Genomic DNA, 20417 nt, shown 5'->3' with positions numbered 1-20417 from the left:
GTGAGTTTTTTGTTATAAAGGTGCAAAATATCTACTTTTTTGTATGAAGCTGCAGATGTAGTTTTGGACTAACACTCCTCAAGTGGCCACAGCAGCTGCAGTTTTTTGCATTTACTCTGCAGCCACTTTTTTATGATGAGATATTCCCTTGATTATTATTTGTCATCCATCACGTTGGAGCAGTTTATTTATAGATTAGATGAAAACAGTTGCACCTGCGCATAAAGTCTTAATTTACATTTCATGTTGCCAACAAGAAGCTCTAATTTGCTTTTTACATTTGCAGTTACAACCTGCTGTTGCCTCTCCTTTCTTCCTGCTCTCTCAATACTTTACAGTGTTGGAGAAAGAGCCATGCCATGGCAACCACAAAAACTACAAATAACTTCACTGACGATCATCTTTACAGAAATAGTTAAATATGTTGAAAAGGCAATTACTCATTCCCATCCTGACACTGAGCTGAATATATCCAGTTAGAGTATGACGTATTCCTGTAGCTTCACGACAGACTTGAACTCTCATGAACCTCAGGAACTTTTCAACAAAAGGGAAACTTTATTTGTGTTTTACTGTACTAACACGACAGTCCAGAATCGGTGATATCTTGCAGCAGCTTTAGGATCACAGTCCTGTTTACTTTATAGTTTAACAGGTTCATTCAACCTGTAATTTTTACACAAATTACAGGTTGTATTTCACTGATAATTTATCATCAGAGTGACTCAAATGGAATCACATGCTATGGCCTTTCCAATCACTATATCTCACTTCAATATTTGAGAGACTGGAAGGAGGAAAAAAACAACAACTCTTTGATTGATTACAGCATAAACACCTGGTATATACACTTAAAAAAACAAAACTCATTTATATCAGTCACATGTGCTCAGTGTCACTCTGTCCTCTGTGAAAAGATGGGGCTGCCACCGGTGCAACCTACCAGTTCTGTAGCGAACGCCAGGCCAGCTCCACCCTGATGAAGTCTGATCCTGACAGTTTGGTCAGAAACATGCACAGGAGTATCCACTGGAGGTCATTTGGCAGAGCTCCGTCAGCGCTCCACGTGTTACTCCTTGCACAAAATATCTCATACTGCTGCTGGGTTGAATCCCTTCTAGCTGTCCAGCTCTCCTCGTGTCTCTTGATATCTCCTCCACTCACTGGGAGACATTGCAAACCCTCTCGCATCACCCTGGAGAAGCTGGGCAACGTGTCCAACCTGAATGGCCTACAGGCATCATCTCATGCTACTAACAGTGACAAGGGAACCAGCACAAAGCAAAGAGAGCAACGATGTGTGGCCACCACCTGAGAAAACATTGTCACTTTGGGTTGCACCAAAGCAGCTGAAATGGATTCACAACAGTTTAAGTGGACAGATAAATATCACAGAAGTTTAAGTGACCAGATGCTGTAAAAAAGGCTGTAAAAATTCTTTTGAGGTCAAAGGCCAAAAGAGGTAGGCGGTAGGAAGCTGAAGCATATTCAAGGTGACAGGGTGAAACACAGGTGCACAGACGAACCATCAGAAAGCTAACAAGCCTTTAACTTTTGACTTCCACAAACCAAATAAGTTCATCCCCAAATCAAGGTGAATGTTTTGGAAAGTTTGAAGAAATTTTCTTGAGAAATCCTGGAAATATCGTGTCCATGAGTTCAGAGCGGAGGAATGGACAGATAACCCAAAAACCTCATGCTTCTGTCCACAACTCACACCACTGAGGAGAAATAAAAAGGCAAAGTAGCTTGAAACTCTTTACTGTGTTTTAAATCTTTTTGGTTTTCATTCAGCATCATATTTCTTTATCTGCCTGACAAAGAAAAAAGTTTTATATTACATGTCCTCCTGTAGAAACCTGTCTTACATTAGGTCCTTGATGCTGCTCTCAAACTGGGTCAAGGCCTAGAAACATGACGAAAGGAGTAGTAGACGCCTGCTCCCATAAAGCAGCATCCACTGTAACCTCATGGGTAAACTTCTCCTTGAAAGTGTAGACGCTGTATTGGTGAAATATCTAGTTCTCATTCTTAAAGCGCAGATCAAAGGAAAGAACAACACTGTCTGTCTGCAAAGCCGTAATGTGAATTTAGTCATCTAAGCCTGCTGCCAACATCAGGTCAAAAGATATCCTTGAAAAGGAGGTCTTTGAGTTAGAAATGTTTCTAAAGTGCTCCCAAAATATCACCATCACATCTAACTTTCTGCAGTAGCGGTGGGCTGTTTCACTTTAGTAAATGTCCCACCAAGCACCGAACATTTTCTGGGTTAAATCTGCCTGTCACTGCATTTATTTAGTCACTGACATCGGATTTTGTCCCAATTTAGCCTAAGATCGGCATCTTTTTTTTGGATCACGGAGATACAACCATGAAAACGATGATCATAGCACGTTCAACTAAGTCAGGCAGATATCTCATTAACTTTGAAACCTGGAAAGTTAAAAGCCATCTTTGCAGATTGGTCCCTTTCCACTAAATTTGCCTGAAAAGGTGAAAAAAGAACCACCCTTTCAACCAAATCTCAATGTGGTTTGCGACGTATCCAAAGCTATCTTTTCAGCGACTTTTAGAAGTGGGGTTACTGTTAGAGGAATGGATCCAATGAATCCAGTACAAATATTTTTATTGTTTTTATACTTGCTGTGGTTTGTTTAGCATGTAGGTTTTAGCAGTTAATTTTGCTCTCTGTTTTATGTTGCATGCTTTTAATTTTCACAATTTCATTGCACGGCTTATTTCATTTAGTTTTACCTCCTACCTGAGCCCTCACCTGATTAGCCACTAACTCAGTCTTTTGCTTTTATCACTTTTTACTCTGCAGAATTTTATTAGGTTTTTTTTTGCCTTGCATGGCAATGTTGAATTTTGTTAATATCATTTTATCCTTTTGCTATGAATAAATGCCTTTTTAGCTGTTATTCTTTGACTCTGTTGACCCCCATGTTGCTTTCTCTTGGCTGCTCTCCACCAAACATAAAAAAAGAACCGCCTTCCCCCCTTTCTTTTACACAGTCAGCTCCCATTAGAGACATAATAATGTGTTTGTTGAAAACATGAGGTGGGGAGGGGGGGGGGGGGGGGGGGGGGGCTCTTATCTGGTACTGAGTCACTTCCAAGGTATTTTCATGATCACACAGGCATTTAGCGATAAGAATATGTTTTTTGTCTCCCTCCAGGGCAAAACCAGCAAACTCATCCAGTATTTCCACAAACTGTGCCCAGGTCTGTGTTATAACAGCTCCTCTGTTCTGCTTTTTGCTTTCAAAGCTGCGTAAACATACAGCATACTCCATTACTGGTTTAAACAAAAAATTTTCTCTTTAAGGTTTTTAAAGGAGATTTTAATGGACATAAAGAAAAAAAAACAAGGTTAGGATTGTTTTCCTTTCTGTTTGTGATTTATTCTTCCACGCTCTTTGGAGTAATTAATATTCAAAGGGACTGCACACTGTGTGGGTTTTCTCACACAGTGTGGTGAATCCAAATTAGCCGTAGGTGTGGATGTGCATGGTTGTCTGTCCGGGATGAATGACGCCTCTTGCTCAGTGTCAGCTGATAGTAGGCAACTGTCTGCAAGATAGAGCAGGAAAAGCTAATTGATGGATGGTTGATTATTAATCAAGGTGTCAGAACCTGGCTGAAAACACTGTTAATGCAGTAAAGCAGAGAGATGTGCTTTTACTTTAGTAACTCTTCTTGATTGCTTTCCACTGTTTAATTATGCATCTAGTAATTTTTAGGTAAAATAAAGACAGACAGAGAAGAGGGTGGACACCAGGAAATTAGACAGTATGGGACTGTCCCTATTTGGGCTTCTCCATCACCAGCATCCTCTACTCCATGTTTCCATTCATAGAAACCCATATTTTCCCCTCCCTCTCTCTCCCCTCTACTCCCCTCTCTCCTCCCTCACTCTCGGCTGGCTGTTGGGGGTGGATGCTGAGCTGAGGAGCTCTGATTGGCTGCAGGTCACACAGGAGAAGACGTGACGCACCAATGACAGTTCCCTGTGGCTCATGCATCACAGTGAGGTCATGTGGAGCGGAGGAGGATTAAAGCAGGGCTTAATCTCAGTTCACACCATCACACTGCAGCGGCACGACTGACTACATGTTACTCGACCTGCGCCGGTTCAGCCGGGCTAAAAAATGCTTCTTTAAAATCAATCTGCAGGCGCTGCTCTGCCCTAGTTTACATATCCTTCCTTCTCATTATTCTTATGTTATCTTATGTTTTTTCAGTGTGAATCTCTGAAAATTGAAAGGAACAAATACATAGATAAAATCATCCAACACAATTGGAGCAGAGTAATACTGAGAAAGAAGGCTGGTGCTTTGGATTAGAGTGCCTTGACTGGTGTTTGTGGTACTGAGCTTGCCACTTTACTGGTGACCTCGAGACTTTGTAAAGGACAAACTGGTTTCTTGAGGAAGAAGAACTGCAGTTTTGTTACAGCTTTAATATGTGTGTGATTTTCAGTGGATACTTGGTTACTTTAGAAAAGAGCAAGGACATCCTGGACTGATTTTATTTGTCCAAGTAAATAAAGCTGCAGGTTTGGGAAGCTGAGGGTAAAAGAAATAATATTTGGAAGCAGTAGTTAAAAGCTAAAAGCCTGAGACTGCCCAGCAAACAGAATCCACCTAGTAAATGTACTGAAAGCATTCTGAAGCTCTCAAAAGTGCTAAAATTTCTTCATGAGTCATATGTCTGTGAAGGTTCTCAGTCATCCAGGTGATCGTAGTCTAAGGAGTTTGGAAAGAAAAGCGTCTGGGCTTCTTTAAGCAAGTCTTCAAGCAACTTAAAGAAGTCCAGACGCTTCCTTTTCCAAGCTCCTTAGACTTCATACGGGCTATTCAAAATTAACTCTATTCATAATGATATAAAAAAAAGAAAAAAATCCTAGTAATAAAGGCAAATATACTGGAGACTATTTGTTGTATTTCCTTTAAAAATGACTTTGGCTGTTGCTGACTGGATTTCCCCTCTAACCCTTTCATCTTGCTGTTGCTGGACTGTGATTAGAAATGAGTAAAAGATTTGCAGCTGGTATGGCGGTATGCTTGAGTCAAAGGTGATTACTGGCTTCCCCCCGTGGTCCTTAACTCAGTCTGTGGTTGCTTTTGTTCTCTCATGTGGTCTCTGCTGCGGCTGTGTTTAGCTACAGTCGTGCAGGGAGCTCTGACAGGCTGCTCGCAGTGATAAAACTGGAGAGCTCTGGGTGGATGTGTTAGCAGATGACTCATGCATGCAGCCATGTTTTTTCTCTTTCTTTTTTTTTCTACCAATGCTTTCTACAAGCTTTTTCTTAGCCCCGCAGCGGAGCAACAAGGTTGTTTCCATAGCAACACGGAAGCAAGTGACTGACAGTCGGTGGTGTCAGTCGTCCTGCTGCCAAGCCCACAGAACAAGCTCCCACTTCATTATTCTAAATATTGAACCTTTTCTGTGCCAAGTGGAGGTGAGAGTGGAAATCCATGGGAACTCACTGGGCTCCATCGATATGTTCTGGTTTGGCCGCCGGTCCCTTGTAGCAGGCATCCCTCATATTAAACCTGGAAGACGGCAGAGCCTTTTCTAGCAACAGAGAGAAAATCCTCAGGCTATTCCCAGCCTTACATTTCCAAAGGAAATGTTGAATTAGCCCATCCCTAACAACTACTGTTATGTGAACACAGTATTCTCAAGAGGACCTGATAGGATTACATAACACAAAGTGTGCCAGGAAGCCTTAAATCGTGGCATTTTAGTACTGCTTCTCCCTTAAGATGGCTTTCAAATGACTTTGATGAATTAATTTGTCTCCTCAGTCCACACTCACCATGTGGTGCTTTAGTCAGTTACTGGGGCCTTCTGGCATTTGATGGCGAGTAGCAGGAATCCACTGATGCCTCTTCTGAATGCTCCAATATCAAATAATTCGCTTTCATTACATCTTTTTCTGCTAAATCAAGGGTAAAGCTTGGCATTTTATATTTTTCCATTCAGGATTTTTTCATGTTTTAAAATAACACCATGTCGTAGTCTTAATATGTGTTATTAAGCAAAAAAACAAGCAAACAAACAACATAATAAATAAATAAATCACCCCTTTTGTTCTTCTAATTTACCTATATAAATAAAGCTGCCAAAATATAATAACCCAACATGCATGTACAAGTTAAGCACTGTATAATCACTTGGTAATAAACACTTAACAGTAATTACTGTTTTTGTTCCTCTTTAAAGGATAAAGCTTGTGCATTTCCGCATTATCGACAAATCCTATTAAAAAGCCATCTTGCTCTCGTAAATCTTTAAAAATGGGTCAGACATGTTATAGTTTCATTTTTATCAAACTGCTGCATGATTCCCTAAAACAACCACAAAGCACTTTAGTTTTTAGCAGACGTTAACAAACAGATTAAATCGTTCTTTTGTTGTGGACTACATTCAGCCGTGAATTAAGGGACATTTGGTGCTGTGGCTGCAAAGCAAAGGATGGATACAATGAGGTTGGATATATGCAATTTCCTTCATGTAAGCAGGCATTTAAATATAAAATAGAATGTGTGGTGAGAGCATGCACACCTCCAGGATACTACTGCAGGTGATACGAAGTCTTTCCACAGTTTTCCATTCTGTAGTTAGAGTAAACAGAGCTGAGGAAATATCGACGCTTGAATTGGTTTTAGAGGAGCTTTCATGGTTGCAATGATCATGTATTGACTAAAATGTTGGAAATTTTTTGGTTCAAATTAAAAGAAACCAAGTCAGGAAACAATCAAGGTGCAGCAGCCTCCTGTTTTAAAATGAAACCTGTGGTGAGGCTATCCATCCAACCTTTCCTACTCTCTTTGTGACTCTAACAGATAAGATAAGATTTTGTAAGTTACTCCAAAAGTTGGGAAATTCCTCGAATACAGCTGCCAAAGCCTGAAAAATAACCTTAAGAAATAATAATAATAACATTAAAAAAAAAGACAAAAAGTTAAGAGGTCAAAAAAACTAAACACTAATAGCCAATAAGTAGCTTAATAAGTAAAATCTAAACATTATAAATGGAGGCGCTGTCTGTATTTGTCCTTGTGGAAGCAGAAAGTTTCTCTGCTGCCTGCACAGTAATTGGTTTAGAGGGTGGTCTGGATTCATTAATTACCTACAGTCATTCACCGCAGACATTGGGACGATCTCTGCGTCAGCTGGTGGAGAAGCTTTTAAATGGCTCTATATAGCATTAGCATGACTTTGATCTTTAGATCAATCTACTCACTATAAAGGAAGGTCAAAGGTCAAATCTGATATGATATTTGAAATCATATATGATACTTTCTATATGTTGAAAATATACACCACAAGTATCATAGTTTCTAAGTTATACAACTTTTTGTCCATTTTATGACCAATAAATCATTAAGCTGATCTTCAAGACTTTGGTGGATTTCAGGCAAATTTTAGTGGGTTTTTAACACGGCCACACTCCTACAAGGTTTTACCAGAATTCATTCAATTTTTTTTGAACTGTTGTGTTTATTTGCAGACAGAATGACGTGCACGCTAAGGAGGTTCAAAACAACAATGTGCAGCACTATTGTAATTTTGGACACAAACAAAGCTGGAAAGCTGAATACCAGAAATGTCTGGAGGATTACTGACAATGCATTAGCTGGTATATAATGATCTACTACCTCATGGCTAGCTCATAGACAATGTAAAGTTGAATGTAGCTACAGCAATAAGTATTTTAACTGTCGCCATCTGACTGTAAAACTAATCAGGACCCGAAATCCATTTCCAACCACAGGTATGCCCCCCTGCTGGCCTTTAAAAACGCTGCAGATTTAAAGCATTTCCATGTTGGCTTCGCTTTTCAGACCTGGAAGCTACGTCCATCATATTTGTGTCAGCCAGGAGATGGGACATCAGTACCCCATCTCCACCTCCTGGAAACCAGTCTGTGGCCTCCAGTTACAAATTACATCGCCAGGGAAACATGGCAGCGGCGATTTACTGCAATATTTTGGCTTCACTCTTAATAATTATAACAAAACTAAAGTAATAATATGCACTAGAAGCAGCAGCATTTGTAATTAATGATAAAAACCTAGATGTTGTGTAACAGCACCATATCTGATAACACAGTGACACTATGAGCCTCAGCTACAGCGACTCTTTGTGCGTGGCGGTGAAACAGAGGTGGTTCTGTGCAGATGTGTTGCCCATCCACAGTCAACCTGAGCAGTGTGATCTGCCATCGGCTCTCATCAAGCTGCAGTCAAGAAGAAAGTGTGCTGTGTTTGGCCCTTTCAGCAGCTCTACCTCATAACCTGCGTGCCCCTCCGGGTGTTTTCAGAGCTCTGCTGATGTAACATGGTGTGCCTCAAACAGAGTGGAAATGATGGACCAACTGTGACTGCAGACGTCACACAGTGGTGCCGCACGCACTCGCAGTGGCATGTTCCACTTACGATGAATTGCACAATGTTGGCTGCAGAGAGGCGTGTCTAATCTGTCATAAAATTAGAAAACCCTTCAGAGCCGCAGAATTCGTACAACCGCCTACGGTACATCTGGGACTGCTGTGTAGGCAGCGGCTCTACTACTTCAACAAGACATGGCAGTAAGTGGAGACTTAAAGGTGACACACTCTGAGGAAAATGAGCCGTACAGCTCTGCATGTGTCATGTCGTTGAAGTGGTTGTGTGTCTATAGTAGCTGAGTGTAGTCAGTTTTCAGATAAGCCTCGAGCCTGTGCTCAGCCTCTGCAGAAAGACTGGGGAACTTACATGTAATTCCCTGTGAGGTTTTTGAGCAAGCCCAGCGCTGCGCTGCACAAAGCCTTAAGGCAGCATTATGTAATCCACCAGTTGGATCGTTGGTGGGTTGGTGAGAGCCTACAGGGAAGCCACATCATGTCCTGACCTCGAGTATCCTTTAATTGATCCGCTTTCTCATAAACAATAGTGACATCTGAGACAAGGGAGTGATCAAGCATATTTTGAGCTGGCAGATATTTCAGCCTCTGCTCTGCATTCAAATCACAAAACAGAGACAGACCTGCAGTTTATTTGATTTAGTTGCTGTAGTGGTGCTGTAGCTTAAATGCACAGATGGATGGCTGGGCTGTAGTTTCGGGAAAACATACTTCTCTTTCTTGAGATGAGAACATCGATACCACTTTGTGGTGTCTCTGCCCTAAATACTGCCCGGACATTGGATTCGTTTAGCATAAAGACTGGAGGCCAACAGCTGGTCTGGCCTTCCAAAAACACACCTAACGACCCCTCTAGAGCTCACTAAGTATAATGAGAAGCGATGGAGCTGAAAGTTGCAGGCTGTGGGAGGGGTTTTCCATCTCAAATCCCGTAACAAACATCCTCAGTTACTTAACACAGAAAAACAAGCCCTTCACAAATACATTAATAACCCTAAACAACTGCCAGCTTTTAACATGTTAGCTGATGTTCTACGTTTGCACATCAGTTTGGCATGGTGAGAGCATTATTTAAACATCAGCAATGTGTATTTAAATATCGCAATGGCCATGATGACCCAGTGGCAGCTAATGAGGAATCTGGACAAACAAAAAGAGCTGTTGCAGCAGAGAAAAGGTCAGTCAGAAGGGTGGATAAAAGCTGCTCGGAACAGTTTAGTTTCTAAACTAATTTTAAAACTGGCACAGCATTTACATTTAATCTGGTCTTCATATCTTTCTTGTAAAGCTTCTTAAAGTTCTGTTGTTGGATGTTTTGGGGGGATATTTGCCTGATAAGTTTTTTGAGTGCATTCTTTAACTTTTTGTCAAAGAAGATATTTTTTAGTTTAGTTGGGCTTTACCCCGAGGTGAACATGAGGTGCTCACACTGCCAGAAAGCTTAAATGCACCGCAGACATCTCCACCTGTTTCTGCCATGAGCTGCAAGGTTTTAAAACTGTCAGTAGAGCCAAGAGGAACATTGTGTGTGGGCTCATCACTTCAAGAGACTCTTTTGACATAATTCTATGTTGTTAGGTATATGAATGACACATGCTTTAAAGGAGACCTCTTACGGTCATTTCCAGCTCTATGATTTTACTCTTTGACTCTACTCTAACCGCGCATGAGTCACAGTTATCTTGAAATCCTGATTTATCTCAGTTCACCCCCTATGTGAAACAAGCTGTTTTTGCTCCTTCCTCTTAAAGACAACTTTCTTCTGATTGGTTGCCCCTCACAAACAGAAGATCTCAGTGTGGTTGGAGCTGCTGTGATCACAGCTGGAGCTCTGATATCACAGCGATCCAAGAGTTTAAAGCAGCTAAGGTTTATTTGTACATATTTGGCTCTAATTATTTGAAGAATGTAGCAGAACATGAGGAAAAGTGGAATATGTCCCAGTTCAACATGCTTTGCACATGGGGGAAATAATTATTTGATCATCTGTTGAATTTGTAAGTTTGCGCACTTACATTGAAATGAAAAGTCACACGTTTTTTATGGTAATTTCATTTTAATGGAGAAAGACAGAATATCAACCAAAAGTCCAGAAAAAAATTACATAAAAGTTAAGTATTTGCTATCCTACAACCCACCCAGAATTCTGGTTATGTGCATAGCTGTCCAAGGAATCAATTTCTTCCGTTCCACCACCCTAAGCGAGACCAAAGAGCTTTTAAAGGATGTCAGGGATAAGATTGTAGACCTGCACAAGGCTGGAGTGGACTACAAGAGCATCAGCAAGAAGCTCAGTGACAAGGTGACTACTGTTGCTGTGATTATTCAGAAAAGTAAGAAATAGAAAATGACAATCAGTCACCTTCGGGCTGGAGCTCCATGCAGAGAGGACCGAAAGTGATGTTAAGGTGCTGCAATCTGTGAGGTGCACTCCAACCAGAGCCTACAGCAGGCGAGGGTGTGATTCATACCTCTCTATCAAATTCACTGAGGCTGCCAAGCAGAAAAATTGCTCTTGAATATTTTTTAATCATCCTCTTAAGTTGTTGTAAGATAATCATTGTTGTTTTTACTGGGTTTTTTTTTTAGATTTATTGACAATATAACATCATATCAGCACTGCTGCTCACCTCTAGAATATTTTTTTTCTCTTTGATTTATGTTGATATAGTTGAAAAAAGAGACTCAGATACTGACTTTAAGGCTGTCCAAAGGGAAGCGAATAGTGCAAAATGAAGTGTCCCTTCAAGCCTGAGTGTGTGGACGATCATATCTCGTACATCTGTTTTTTTAAAACACATTTTTAAATCGCTCAGAGGATGACATGCTGGTGATTTGGAAGCGTTCCCTGCATACTGATGTGGCTCAGAAAACAGCTGTGAAACCTCTCACTTATAAATCCAGCCTCGACCAGGCGTGCCAAAATTTAAATTCAAATTTTCCTTGTATTTTATCATTTCGTTATTGTGAGCTTTCATCCGTTAAACGTTGTGTCGTCACCACAAGCCCTCGTGCATGTTTGATGACTTAAATTGTATTAAAGGCCACAAAAAGAGCAGCGACCTTTACTCTGAAGCTGAAACTCTGATTCATTTCACTTCCCATGAAATTAGCCGCGGATGTTCCCAGTCTGCAGGGAGACTCAATCCTCGTGTATTTGGTGACCTCCCCTGACATTTTCTGTGGTATAAATGAGGCTAAAATTTCAAGCTGAAGACAATTTCAAACTCGCTTATCTCTTGCGACACACCTTGAAACATCGAAATCTAATCTTTTCCAAAATCACTATTCTGGATTTTAAGATGTGCTTCTTAGTCACCGAAGCCAAATCTCAATATTTAAAAACTGGTTCCCAATTGTCAAAGTGTGCAATCATCCATCCATCCAACTTGAGCTGGAGCCTATCCCAGCAGTTATGGGGCAAAATGATAACCTATTAGACCTAGCCTGCTAATAGAATGAGGCTTTAATGGTATTATCCATGTACAGTTATAAATGAACTGTTCATTTACTATAATGATTTAATCTATAAACAAAACTAATTTCAAAGGAAACCCCAGTCTGATTGCACAGCTGCTGGATAATGACACATCAGAGGCCAATCTACCTTAAGAAAACAAATATCAACAGCCTCAAGTCTGAGTGTGTCATCTGTCGGGGAAGCCGGCTAACGGTATGGTGCAATAAACCAAACATGCCTTCAAAGAGAAGCTAGGCCTATTTCTACAGACTAATTTAAACCAGAGGCAGCAAGACAGCCCAATGAGGCACCAGAGGCAAGTTTATTGTAGCAGGGTAACACTCTTGCATAAAAAACGTCATGCTAGGGCTGGATGAGGGAAATGAGCCATCACAGATACAGTCTAATGGCATGTGAGATGACATATAGAGGCTATCCCTCACAGACATGAACAGATTTTGTGGTTTCCCCATTTAGCGTGCTTTGGGCAGAAGAAAGATTAAAACTGCTGTTTAAAGAATCACCAAATAAAAAAACAAATGTTTGCACGTTTTAGGTTTCACATTTTTGGGCATTTAGGACTGGTAAAATAAGACATTTGACTTTAGAGAATTTATTGAGAGCATTTTTCAGTGTTTTGCAACATTTCAAGATTTCTGCAAACTCACTGCTAACTAGGACTTGATTTAGTGACATTTAAAGTCACCGTGGCTTTCTGCCCATCAGTTTTTATTTATACAAACATTAAATTCACAACCTCAGTTATCTCTGTATGACCCTGCATTAGCATACAGAAAAAAGCCTGATATCGATTCAATTCCAGGAACAATAACTGCACTTGTGCCGTTTGTTTCTGCAGGTGCTCGTTCAGATTCAGATAAAACAATGTCGGTTTGTGCACGGCTGCTTTGGGGGCATTCGTTCAGCAGCTTTCAGGCACATTTTTCAAGGTCAGACAGGCAGGGATTCTGGACTATAGCATGAGATGAACTGCTTTGCATTCAGTTCGTCTGCCACAGACATATGACTCATCATTTGAATTATGGGCACCTTGTGTGAACAAAGATGCCCAGCACTTTCAAGCAGCAGCAGCAGGCTGGAAGAGCTTCTGCAAAAGCATCCATAATGCTGCAAAAGGAAAAAGGAGGACACTGCACACTTTTGAAGGTCATTGCACTTCCAAAAATGGGGCCTCTCCAGAGCTGAAATTAATTAAGGCGCCTGTTTTAGAGACATCAATGTGAGCCACTGCTGGAAAGACTCTCCATTCTTTACAGCCCAGTATGAGTCACAAACCGTGAACCTGCCACGCTGTAAAACTGGACTGTAAGTAAATGCTCCTCCGTTAACCTGAAGCTCATCTTCTTTTAAGAAAAGCAATGAAAATATCTTCAGAAATTTCTGCAGCTTCACATAAAAGATTTCTATTTTTAAGCATTCAAACCAACACGGCTCCAACTTTTAGTTGTCCTCTTGTAAATGTCAGTAAAAAGTGTTTCTTTTTGAAATACCAAACACATTAGAACAGAAATGTCTCACTGAGTTCTTTTCAAAGAAGAAACTTATGTTGCATCTCTCACACAAAAAGGGAAAGTGCTTTTCACACAGTAAGAAGCTCCAGTTGATTAACTTGATGCTTAAAAATATCAGAAAACAATTTTGTGAAGAACATGGTAATAATCAAATAATCTAATTGTTTTTTTGATATTTTCAGAAGCCAAAAAGCTTAAGGATACTGAATATATTAGTTTAATTTTGAAACAAAAAAAACTTATTTTCTTTTACATTTTTTGAAGGTGTGGTTAGAGATGTTTGCTTAAAAGCCTGACACGGCAAGATCATTTATCTGGACATATGAAATTTTAAATGTATGCCGTGAACTCTTCACCAAGTCTCTGATGTTTTGTTTCATATCTGGAGAACACGAGGAAAAACAATGCAGGATGTTAGAAATGTTGCTGACTCGTGTGCGATCAAAGATATCACAATGTGACAAATATCAAGATTAGCTTTGTTTGCTTCCATTAAAAAGAAAAAAAACCTCCACAGGCCACATTTGGAGGAGGTCAGGACGCTGCTGCGATTAGATCTCGCCACATGTAAATGCAGCGTGACCACGATCTAAATACAAAAATCCACCTGTCAGGTAGAAAGGTCACCCAACAGGGCCTCTTTCCGCTAACTCACACAAGCCCAACGAAAAGCAATAAGTAGCATTATCTAGGTACATTATGTTTGTCTGAAAGAGGGCTACTGATGGAACTACACAATGAAAAAGTAAAATGATAAGTGTAAGGCTTTAAAAGATGAAAGTTCAGGAAGAATGGTTCAAAACTCATCTCCTTGTCTCGTAAGAAGCTAGAGGAAATGCATGATGGAGGTTGTTGTGGTTAAAGGAGTTTTTAAGAGGTAGTTAATTTTAAAAAAAATCCATGAGGTGGCAAAAAATCATTTTAAGTGAACTTAAATTGGACACATTACCTTAATAATAACTATATCTGCTTCAACAACACCTTGAAGGCCCAGTTTAAGGCAGGGGAAATGCAGCAGTTCACTTACTTTTTCAGGTAAGTGATCATTAGGATCATTAGAAGTGTTTGCTTTAGTGAGACTGTGTTGACAGGAGTAAAAAGAAGCTCAATAATTGGGTCACAGAATGACTGCGAAGCTATTCCCAGTACAGGCAGTTAAACTACATACACAGAGGAAGGCAAATACTAAATAGAAATGAAGGCCCCAGTAAGTCCTTGTCCTCTAAAATGACTGGATCCTGTGTACGAGAAACAAAAGCAAAATGAACAGGTTTGCTCCAAATGTCTCACTGATGTGTTCAGATAAGGATGATGAAAACAATCCAATGCTGTTTATTCAAATTTTATATTTAGAGCTGCCATTAACTAACTCCACTTCCTATTAGCCCTAGAAGGCTAAACGTTACAGCTCGGCAGACGAGGGGAAGGGCAGAAGGACAGAGAGGGTAGTGTTTTTTTTAGCTGAAATAAAAATGAGAGAGCATCTTAAAAAAAGAGGAAGAGAAGTTTGGTGATGTACACAAATCTCTGAGATGATACACAAAACCACAGATGTGCTGAATGTGTCCCTTAAAGCAGAAGAACTTCTTAAATGAAACACTTTGTGTGTTTGTGAAGAAGACTGGCTTTGTAGCACATGACAGCCAGACTCCGGTTCCTGTCTGCGTGCAGTTTGCATGTCCTTTCCATATTTGCATGTTTTGCCTCTGCGTGCTCTGCTTTCCTCCCACAGCTTCGGTTAACCGGACACTCACGCTCATGACTGTGTGGCCTGTGCTGGTTTCCCTCCCCAGTCCTCCCGGGTCATGTCACATAAATCCATAACTAACTATGCATTCATAAAGAGGAACTCCATTTACTTCTCACAGACAGGAATGACTACTATGTTTGATGTGAGCCCAGACAGGCTTACCATTATCATTAGCATCACCGGTTACTCTTAATATTAGAAAATAAAGAGGGGTTTAACCTCAAAACAATTACTCAGACTTTGTAGTTTCTCTATAGAAGGGATATGCATGATTTCCAGATACTGAGATAGTCAGAAATCAAATGGTTTATGCAAATACACGTTGCATTAAACCTATATAAGAATAAAAGGCATGACCAGCAGACTCAAACAGAGCTTCTTCCCATGGGCCACCAGGCTACACAGTAACCACAATAAACTTTAAGCAGTCACTGAACATTGCCGACCCCTATGCAAAACCTTATTTATTTAGTGTTTTTATTTATGTTAGAATAAAAATTGTTTCTTGCTCTTTTATTCTAATAGCACAGCTCATCTGAACGCAGCGATTTGAGTGGAACGAATGTTTCAAATTCACATACATGCTCTGACTACACTTGTGTGACACGCCAAGAAACAGACAGATGATGCCTGGAAAATGCTGCCATTATTAGTTTCACAGCTGACATCTGGAGCTCAGATGAGTCCACACAAATGTGTTACTAACAGCTTAAAAGAGAGGAAGGAGAAATGTTATCGCATGTGTACGTGCAAGAGTCGGAAACGGGTGTGAAAAAGTTGCCACCATGAGGCATCCCTGCTGCCTCATGGTGGTGCTGGATGTGTGATGCTGCCTAAATCAAATACTGCAGGTTCAACAATTGCCAGTAGTGGTTGAGGGCAGTAACTGAGGCTGCCCTCTGTGGTAATCCCAGCGAGACTCTCTGATTAAAGGATTATTTCTGAAACTAATTTCAAAGGCTGGGATAGACCAGAGCAGCGCTTGGAGGAAAAAGAGTGGGAGGAATGAGAGAATGAGGATGGGGATGCATGCGAAACAGCCCTTAAACGTGTCGAAGAAGAGCACCGATAACTCTCTAAAAGCTTCCAGCACTGTCTTTCATTGGTATACATTACCAGGCTGGTGTTTTTCTAAGGCAGGATGCCTCAGACTAACAGAAAAACCCCTTTAAGGACAGAGGGAGGCTCTCACAGCCTAAAAAACACATCTTTAGTTTTTAGAGCTGCTCTAGAAAGCCATACAGTTACTTCCCAGAAGCCTCGATGGATATACATCTCCAGGGGGATCAACTCTCCCGGCATCATATTGCTCTGATTAAACAGAGAGAAGCCAGCAGACAGACAGATGGTAGCATGAAAAAGTAGGACTTCAAACATTCCAGGCAAATGCACTTTCTGTGCTCGGGCAGATCTTGAGTTTTCCTTTAAAGCTCATGATAACGACTTTTGATGGTGAGCGGCGGCTTTCACACAAGCGGCGAACGCGCCTGATGTTGTTTTATAGTGTGTGTGCGGTGAGGAAGATATCCGCTGTCTTTGAAACTAGTTCAGCTCAAAAGGAGGTCACTTCATTCTGAGACAGTGCAAGTGGGACTTTGGTGGATGTTCTGATTTGTCTGCTGCAAAGTGACAAAACCAACTAACATTTGCTCACTGTCAGTAAAATCCACTTTGAGCTCTGGACCGCAGCCTTGTTTTCTGGATCATTGCTATGGTAATACACACAATACATTCCCTCTGTGACTTTGCAGTACCGTTGCTGTTGACACATCTTCTCGGGCTCTCTGACCTTTATGATGTTCTAATTAAAGCAGAAAGAAGAACGTATTGTCAGCTGTGCTCGACAGCCTGTGCAATGAATACAGCTTCATTCTGCTCTCTGAAGGTGAATGGGCTTCTTTTATTAACAGAACGCCTTGGGTTGCTCCACTATGAAAACCAAGGTCCTCCTACAATGTGAGGAATCTTTGTTGCATGTCTCCACTCGATTTCTGTCATGTTTCTACTGTCAACCTCTCGACTGATTCCCAGCCCCCTCTGCGCACTGTAGGAGTGATTGGCACTTCACAGGTTCTCTGTGTCACCAGCATAAAACTGCTGGTCCACTTTCACTATTGTACATGTTGTGTGTCAGGTAGAATATCAGCAAGGTGGAGAAAAGTTACAGTGCTGTTAAAGTATTACTGATCTCTTATTTTTGCATTGTGGCGTGGGTGTGGTCTGGCAGTGACAGTCACTGACAGATCCCCAGCACACCTGTTCACTGCGTCACCCCTCCTCTGCAGCTGGCCAGAGACCACACCCACGCCACATGCATATTTGTCACACGTTTCAGCTTTAATATTAGACAAAATATCATTTTAAAATTATGATTTCATTTATTAAGGGTGAAAACGTTACTGGTTGTGCCCTACCCTATCATGTGACCTTTTGAGGTCACCTGATGGAAGCTTAAGGTCTCTGAGAAGGCATCTCGAGACGGCATTGTAAGTGGCTGAGTTGGTGTCAGCCACCACCTCTGTTCAATGATGGTCGTTCACCTTTGGGATGGACATAGAAGTCCAGTCGCCTTCTTTTTAAGCTCTTATGACGACTTGTGTTTCAGATCAGATAACCCAAGTGAGCTTGAACTTCAGGGCATAAACTGATGGCCAGATATTCTCCTTCAGCATTTTCTGGTAGAGAGGATCCATCAGTCATGGCAAGTCATCCAGGTCGTGAGGAAGCTAAGCAGTCCCAGACCATCATACTACCACCACCATGCTTGACTGTGGGTAACATGTTCTTATGGTGCAATGTTGTGTTTACTGGGACTCAAACCTTCAAGAAGCACAGTACGATGGCACTAACCCGACAGGCTTAATGAAACTATATGTATAGTTTCCCCAGTGGGGTTGAATTTTCTTGCTTTAACTCCTCCACCTGGATAAGTACGTTCGGATGGTGGCAGCAGGTGTCCCGACATTGGTGACTGCTAGGCAGAGATGAGCAGTAACGTGTGTAGAAAATAGGTTTAAATGTTTAAAAAAATTCTTCAAGTCAGAGAATGTTGCATATAATTTAATTTTTGCGTGATGCATAAAGTTAAAAGATTAAAACTAATAAAACAAGTTTTAAAAAAGAGACTTTTCCATTTGATTACATTTTGTATGATAGATTATGCAGAAAAAGTAGAATTGGGCTGAAAGATCTATCGTTTTATCACCTATTCAGGCTGTAAATCGTGTTTTTAAAAAAGTAACTAAGTAATTAATTACTTTTGAAAATAAGTAATCAGTAAAGTAACCGGATTACTTTTGGGGGAAGTAATCAGTAATTAGTTACTGATTACTTTTTTCAAGTAACTTGACCAACACTGCTGCTAGGCCTCATCCACTACTCTGACTAATTTAACTAAATCTCTTTGGTGTGTTTGCACTGTTGGAGATTTTTCAATGGATTGTAAGACTAATGTTATTTCTTTCTGTGCAGTACACACCATCCAAAAAAGTTGCACTTTCATTTTGGTGGATGAAGTTCGAGTGTTTTATCAGTCCATTATATAGGCCCAATTTGCCAACACGTGTGTCTGTGCCATAAAAGATGGACATAGCTTCCGGGTGTGAAAGAAACAAACAAAAATGAAATAGTAGCAGCCAAAGCGCCAACAGTGAAGCTTAGAAATGGTTAATGTCACTGTGGATACATACAACAGGATTCTGCCTTGGAGGCAGATGGTAGCTTAGCACCATTGGCTTCTCAGCCAAGTGCATACACCAAATGTCTAAACCTGCAGTTCCTCTCATGCTTAGCAGGATTACTGTTGCAACAACACATCATCAGGCGGGTAAAATGAACCCGTCTCAGGTCTAAACCTGGGTCACTTTCTCTGCTATTGAGTAAACAATGCAAAGTTTGGTGAATTCTGCTTCACAGCCAAAACAGAAATCAACCCACTGAGTTGCTATGAGCGCTTAGACACCACAAGTCAGTTACCTCGGTGGGATCTTGTCTGACAGCTCCTGCTTAGAAATCAATAAGTCAAGACGATCATAAGGGCCCATGTTCACAGTCTGTATTCATACTAAAAAATTAAGATGAAGTAAGCTTTTGTCCTTCTTCTCTGCAGGAAGTGTTACATTCCTAATATAAACTATTCTTTAAAGAGCACCGACTGGTTTTGGAATTAGATTTCATTACTTCACAATATGTTCTTAGTGGATTACTTTTCCTTTTATTAAAACTGCTCCTTGTTAACTAAAATCACATCATGTTGCCGCTTAGATTCAACTTAATTATGTTTGGATTACATTCACATTGGGTCTCTCTTGTTAAGACATTTATTTATCGTCACAACAAAATGATAAATAATAAAACATTTCAAACTGTGCTCAGGAGAGACATCAGAGACAATTAATGTGAGGTAGGCTGCGCCAAGTGGAGAGAGATTGTTCATATGAGACAAGACAATCCCCTGCGTGCTCATAAAACCACAGAGTGTGTCTTCTTTCATTAAACTCCACAGAAGTGTTCACATGAAAAACTGTGTGTGTTCGCATTACGAGCACAAAGACTTGACCTTAAAAAAAAGCAGAGGACACACACACACACACACACACACACACACACACACACACACACACACACACACACACACACACACACACACACACACACACACACACACACACACACACAGTAGATGTTTGGGCCTAAAAAAACAAAACAAAAAAAACATGTCCAACTGCTCCAGATAGGATTAAAATCATTTGATAGCACATAATATTACACCATTTCATCTCCCACTAGGAAATAAATTTTGTATCCCAGGATAAGATCCTGATATTTAATCAGCATCAGCTTTGTACAGAATGTTTTCATTTGTTATCAGTTTTAAAGCCGATTTACTGTTAAAAATGCTTTTACTGCTCCTTAATTTAACCGTTATCGCTCCGTGCAGATTGCTCGGTGTTACTACACATTAAAGGTCACTCATTTTTGCGATGCACCAGCTATGTGTGAACACATCTCCTGGCGTGTAGGGGTGGGAAGACTGTGTGTGGGCAGCTGGACATCAATGCTGCTACACACACACACGCCTGCACTGGCAGTATTTTCTCTCTCATTTGCAGCATCCTACAACCCCAGGTCCAAAAAAATACCAGAAGCTGCCGGTGCTACCCCTCAGCCTCGCAGTAGATAAACCCCGGGACAGGGTTACGACTACCCATCAACTTTTTACTGCTGAGGGGTAAGAAGTTGGGTTGTTTTTTCAAATGT

General features: G+C 40.7%; 1 protein-coding gene across 4 annotated transcripts in view; it reads right to left on the bottom strand.

Moving 5' to 3' along the window:
* The window catches only part of ppm1e (protein phosphatase, Mg2+/Mn2+ dependent, 1E), a 56669-nt gene that overhangs the window by 20021 nt on the left and 16231 nt on the right, over positions 1-20417 (bottom strand). The window contains exon 1 of one of the 4 annotated variants that reach the window (XM_080866118.1): positions 944-1226. The exons of the other annotated variants lie outside the window; for them this stretch is intronic. Coding sequence (XP_080722244.1) covers positions 944-1191 — 248 coding nt within the window. The 5' untranslated portion in view covers positions 1192-1226. Of the gene's footprint in view, positions 1-943; positions 1227-20417 lie in introns of those variants that run through there. 4 annotated transcript variants of the gene reach the window in all.

The sequence above is a fragment of the Rhamphochromis sp. 'chilingali' genome, assembly GCF_963969265.1.
Source record: "Rhamphochromis sp. 'chilingali' genome assembly, chromosome: 19".
In the NCBI taxonomy this organism is placed as follows: Eukaryota; Metazoa; Chordata; class Actinopteri; order Cichliformes; family Cichlidae; genus Rhamphochromis; species Rhamphochromis sp. 'chilingali'.
This window is presented reverse-complemented; position numbering and strand designations above follow the sequence as displayed.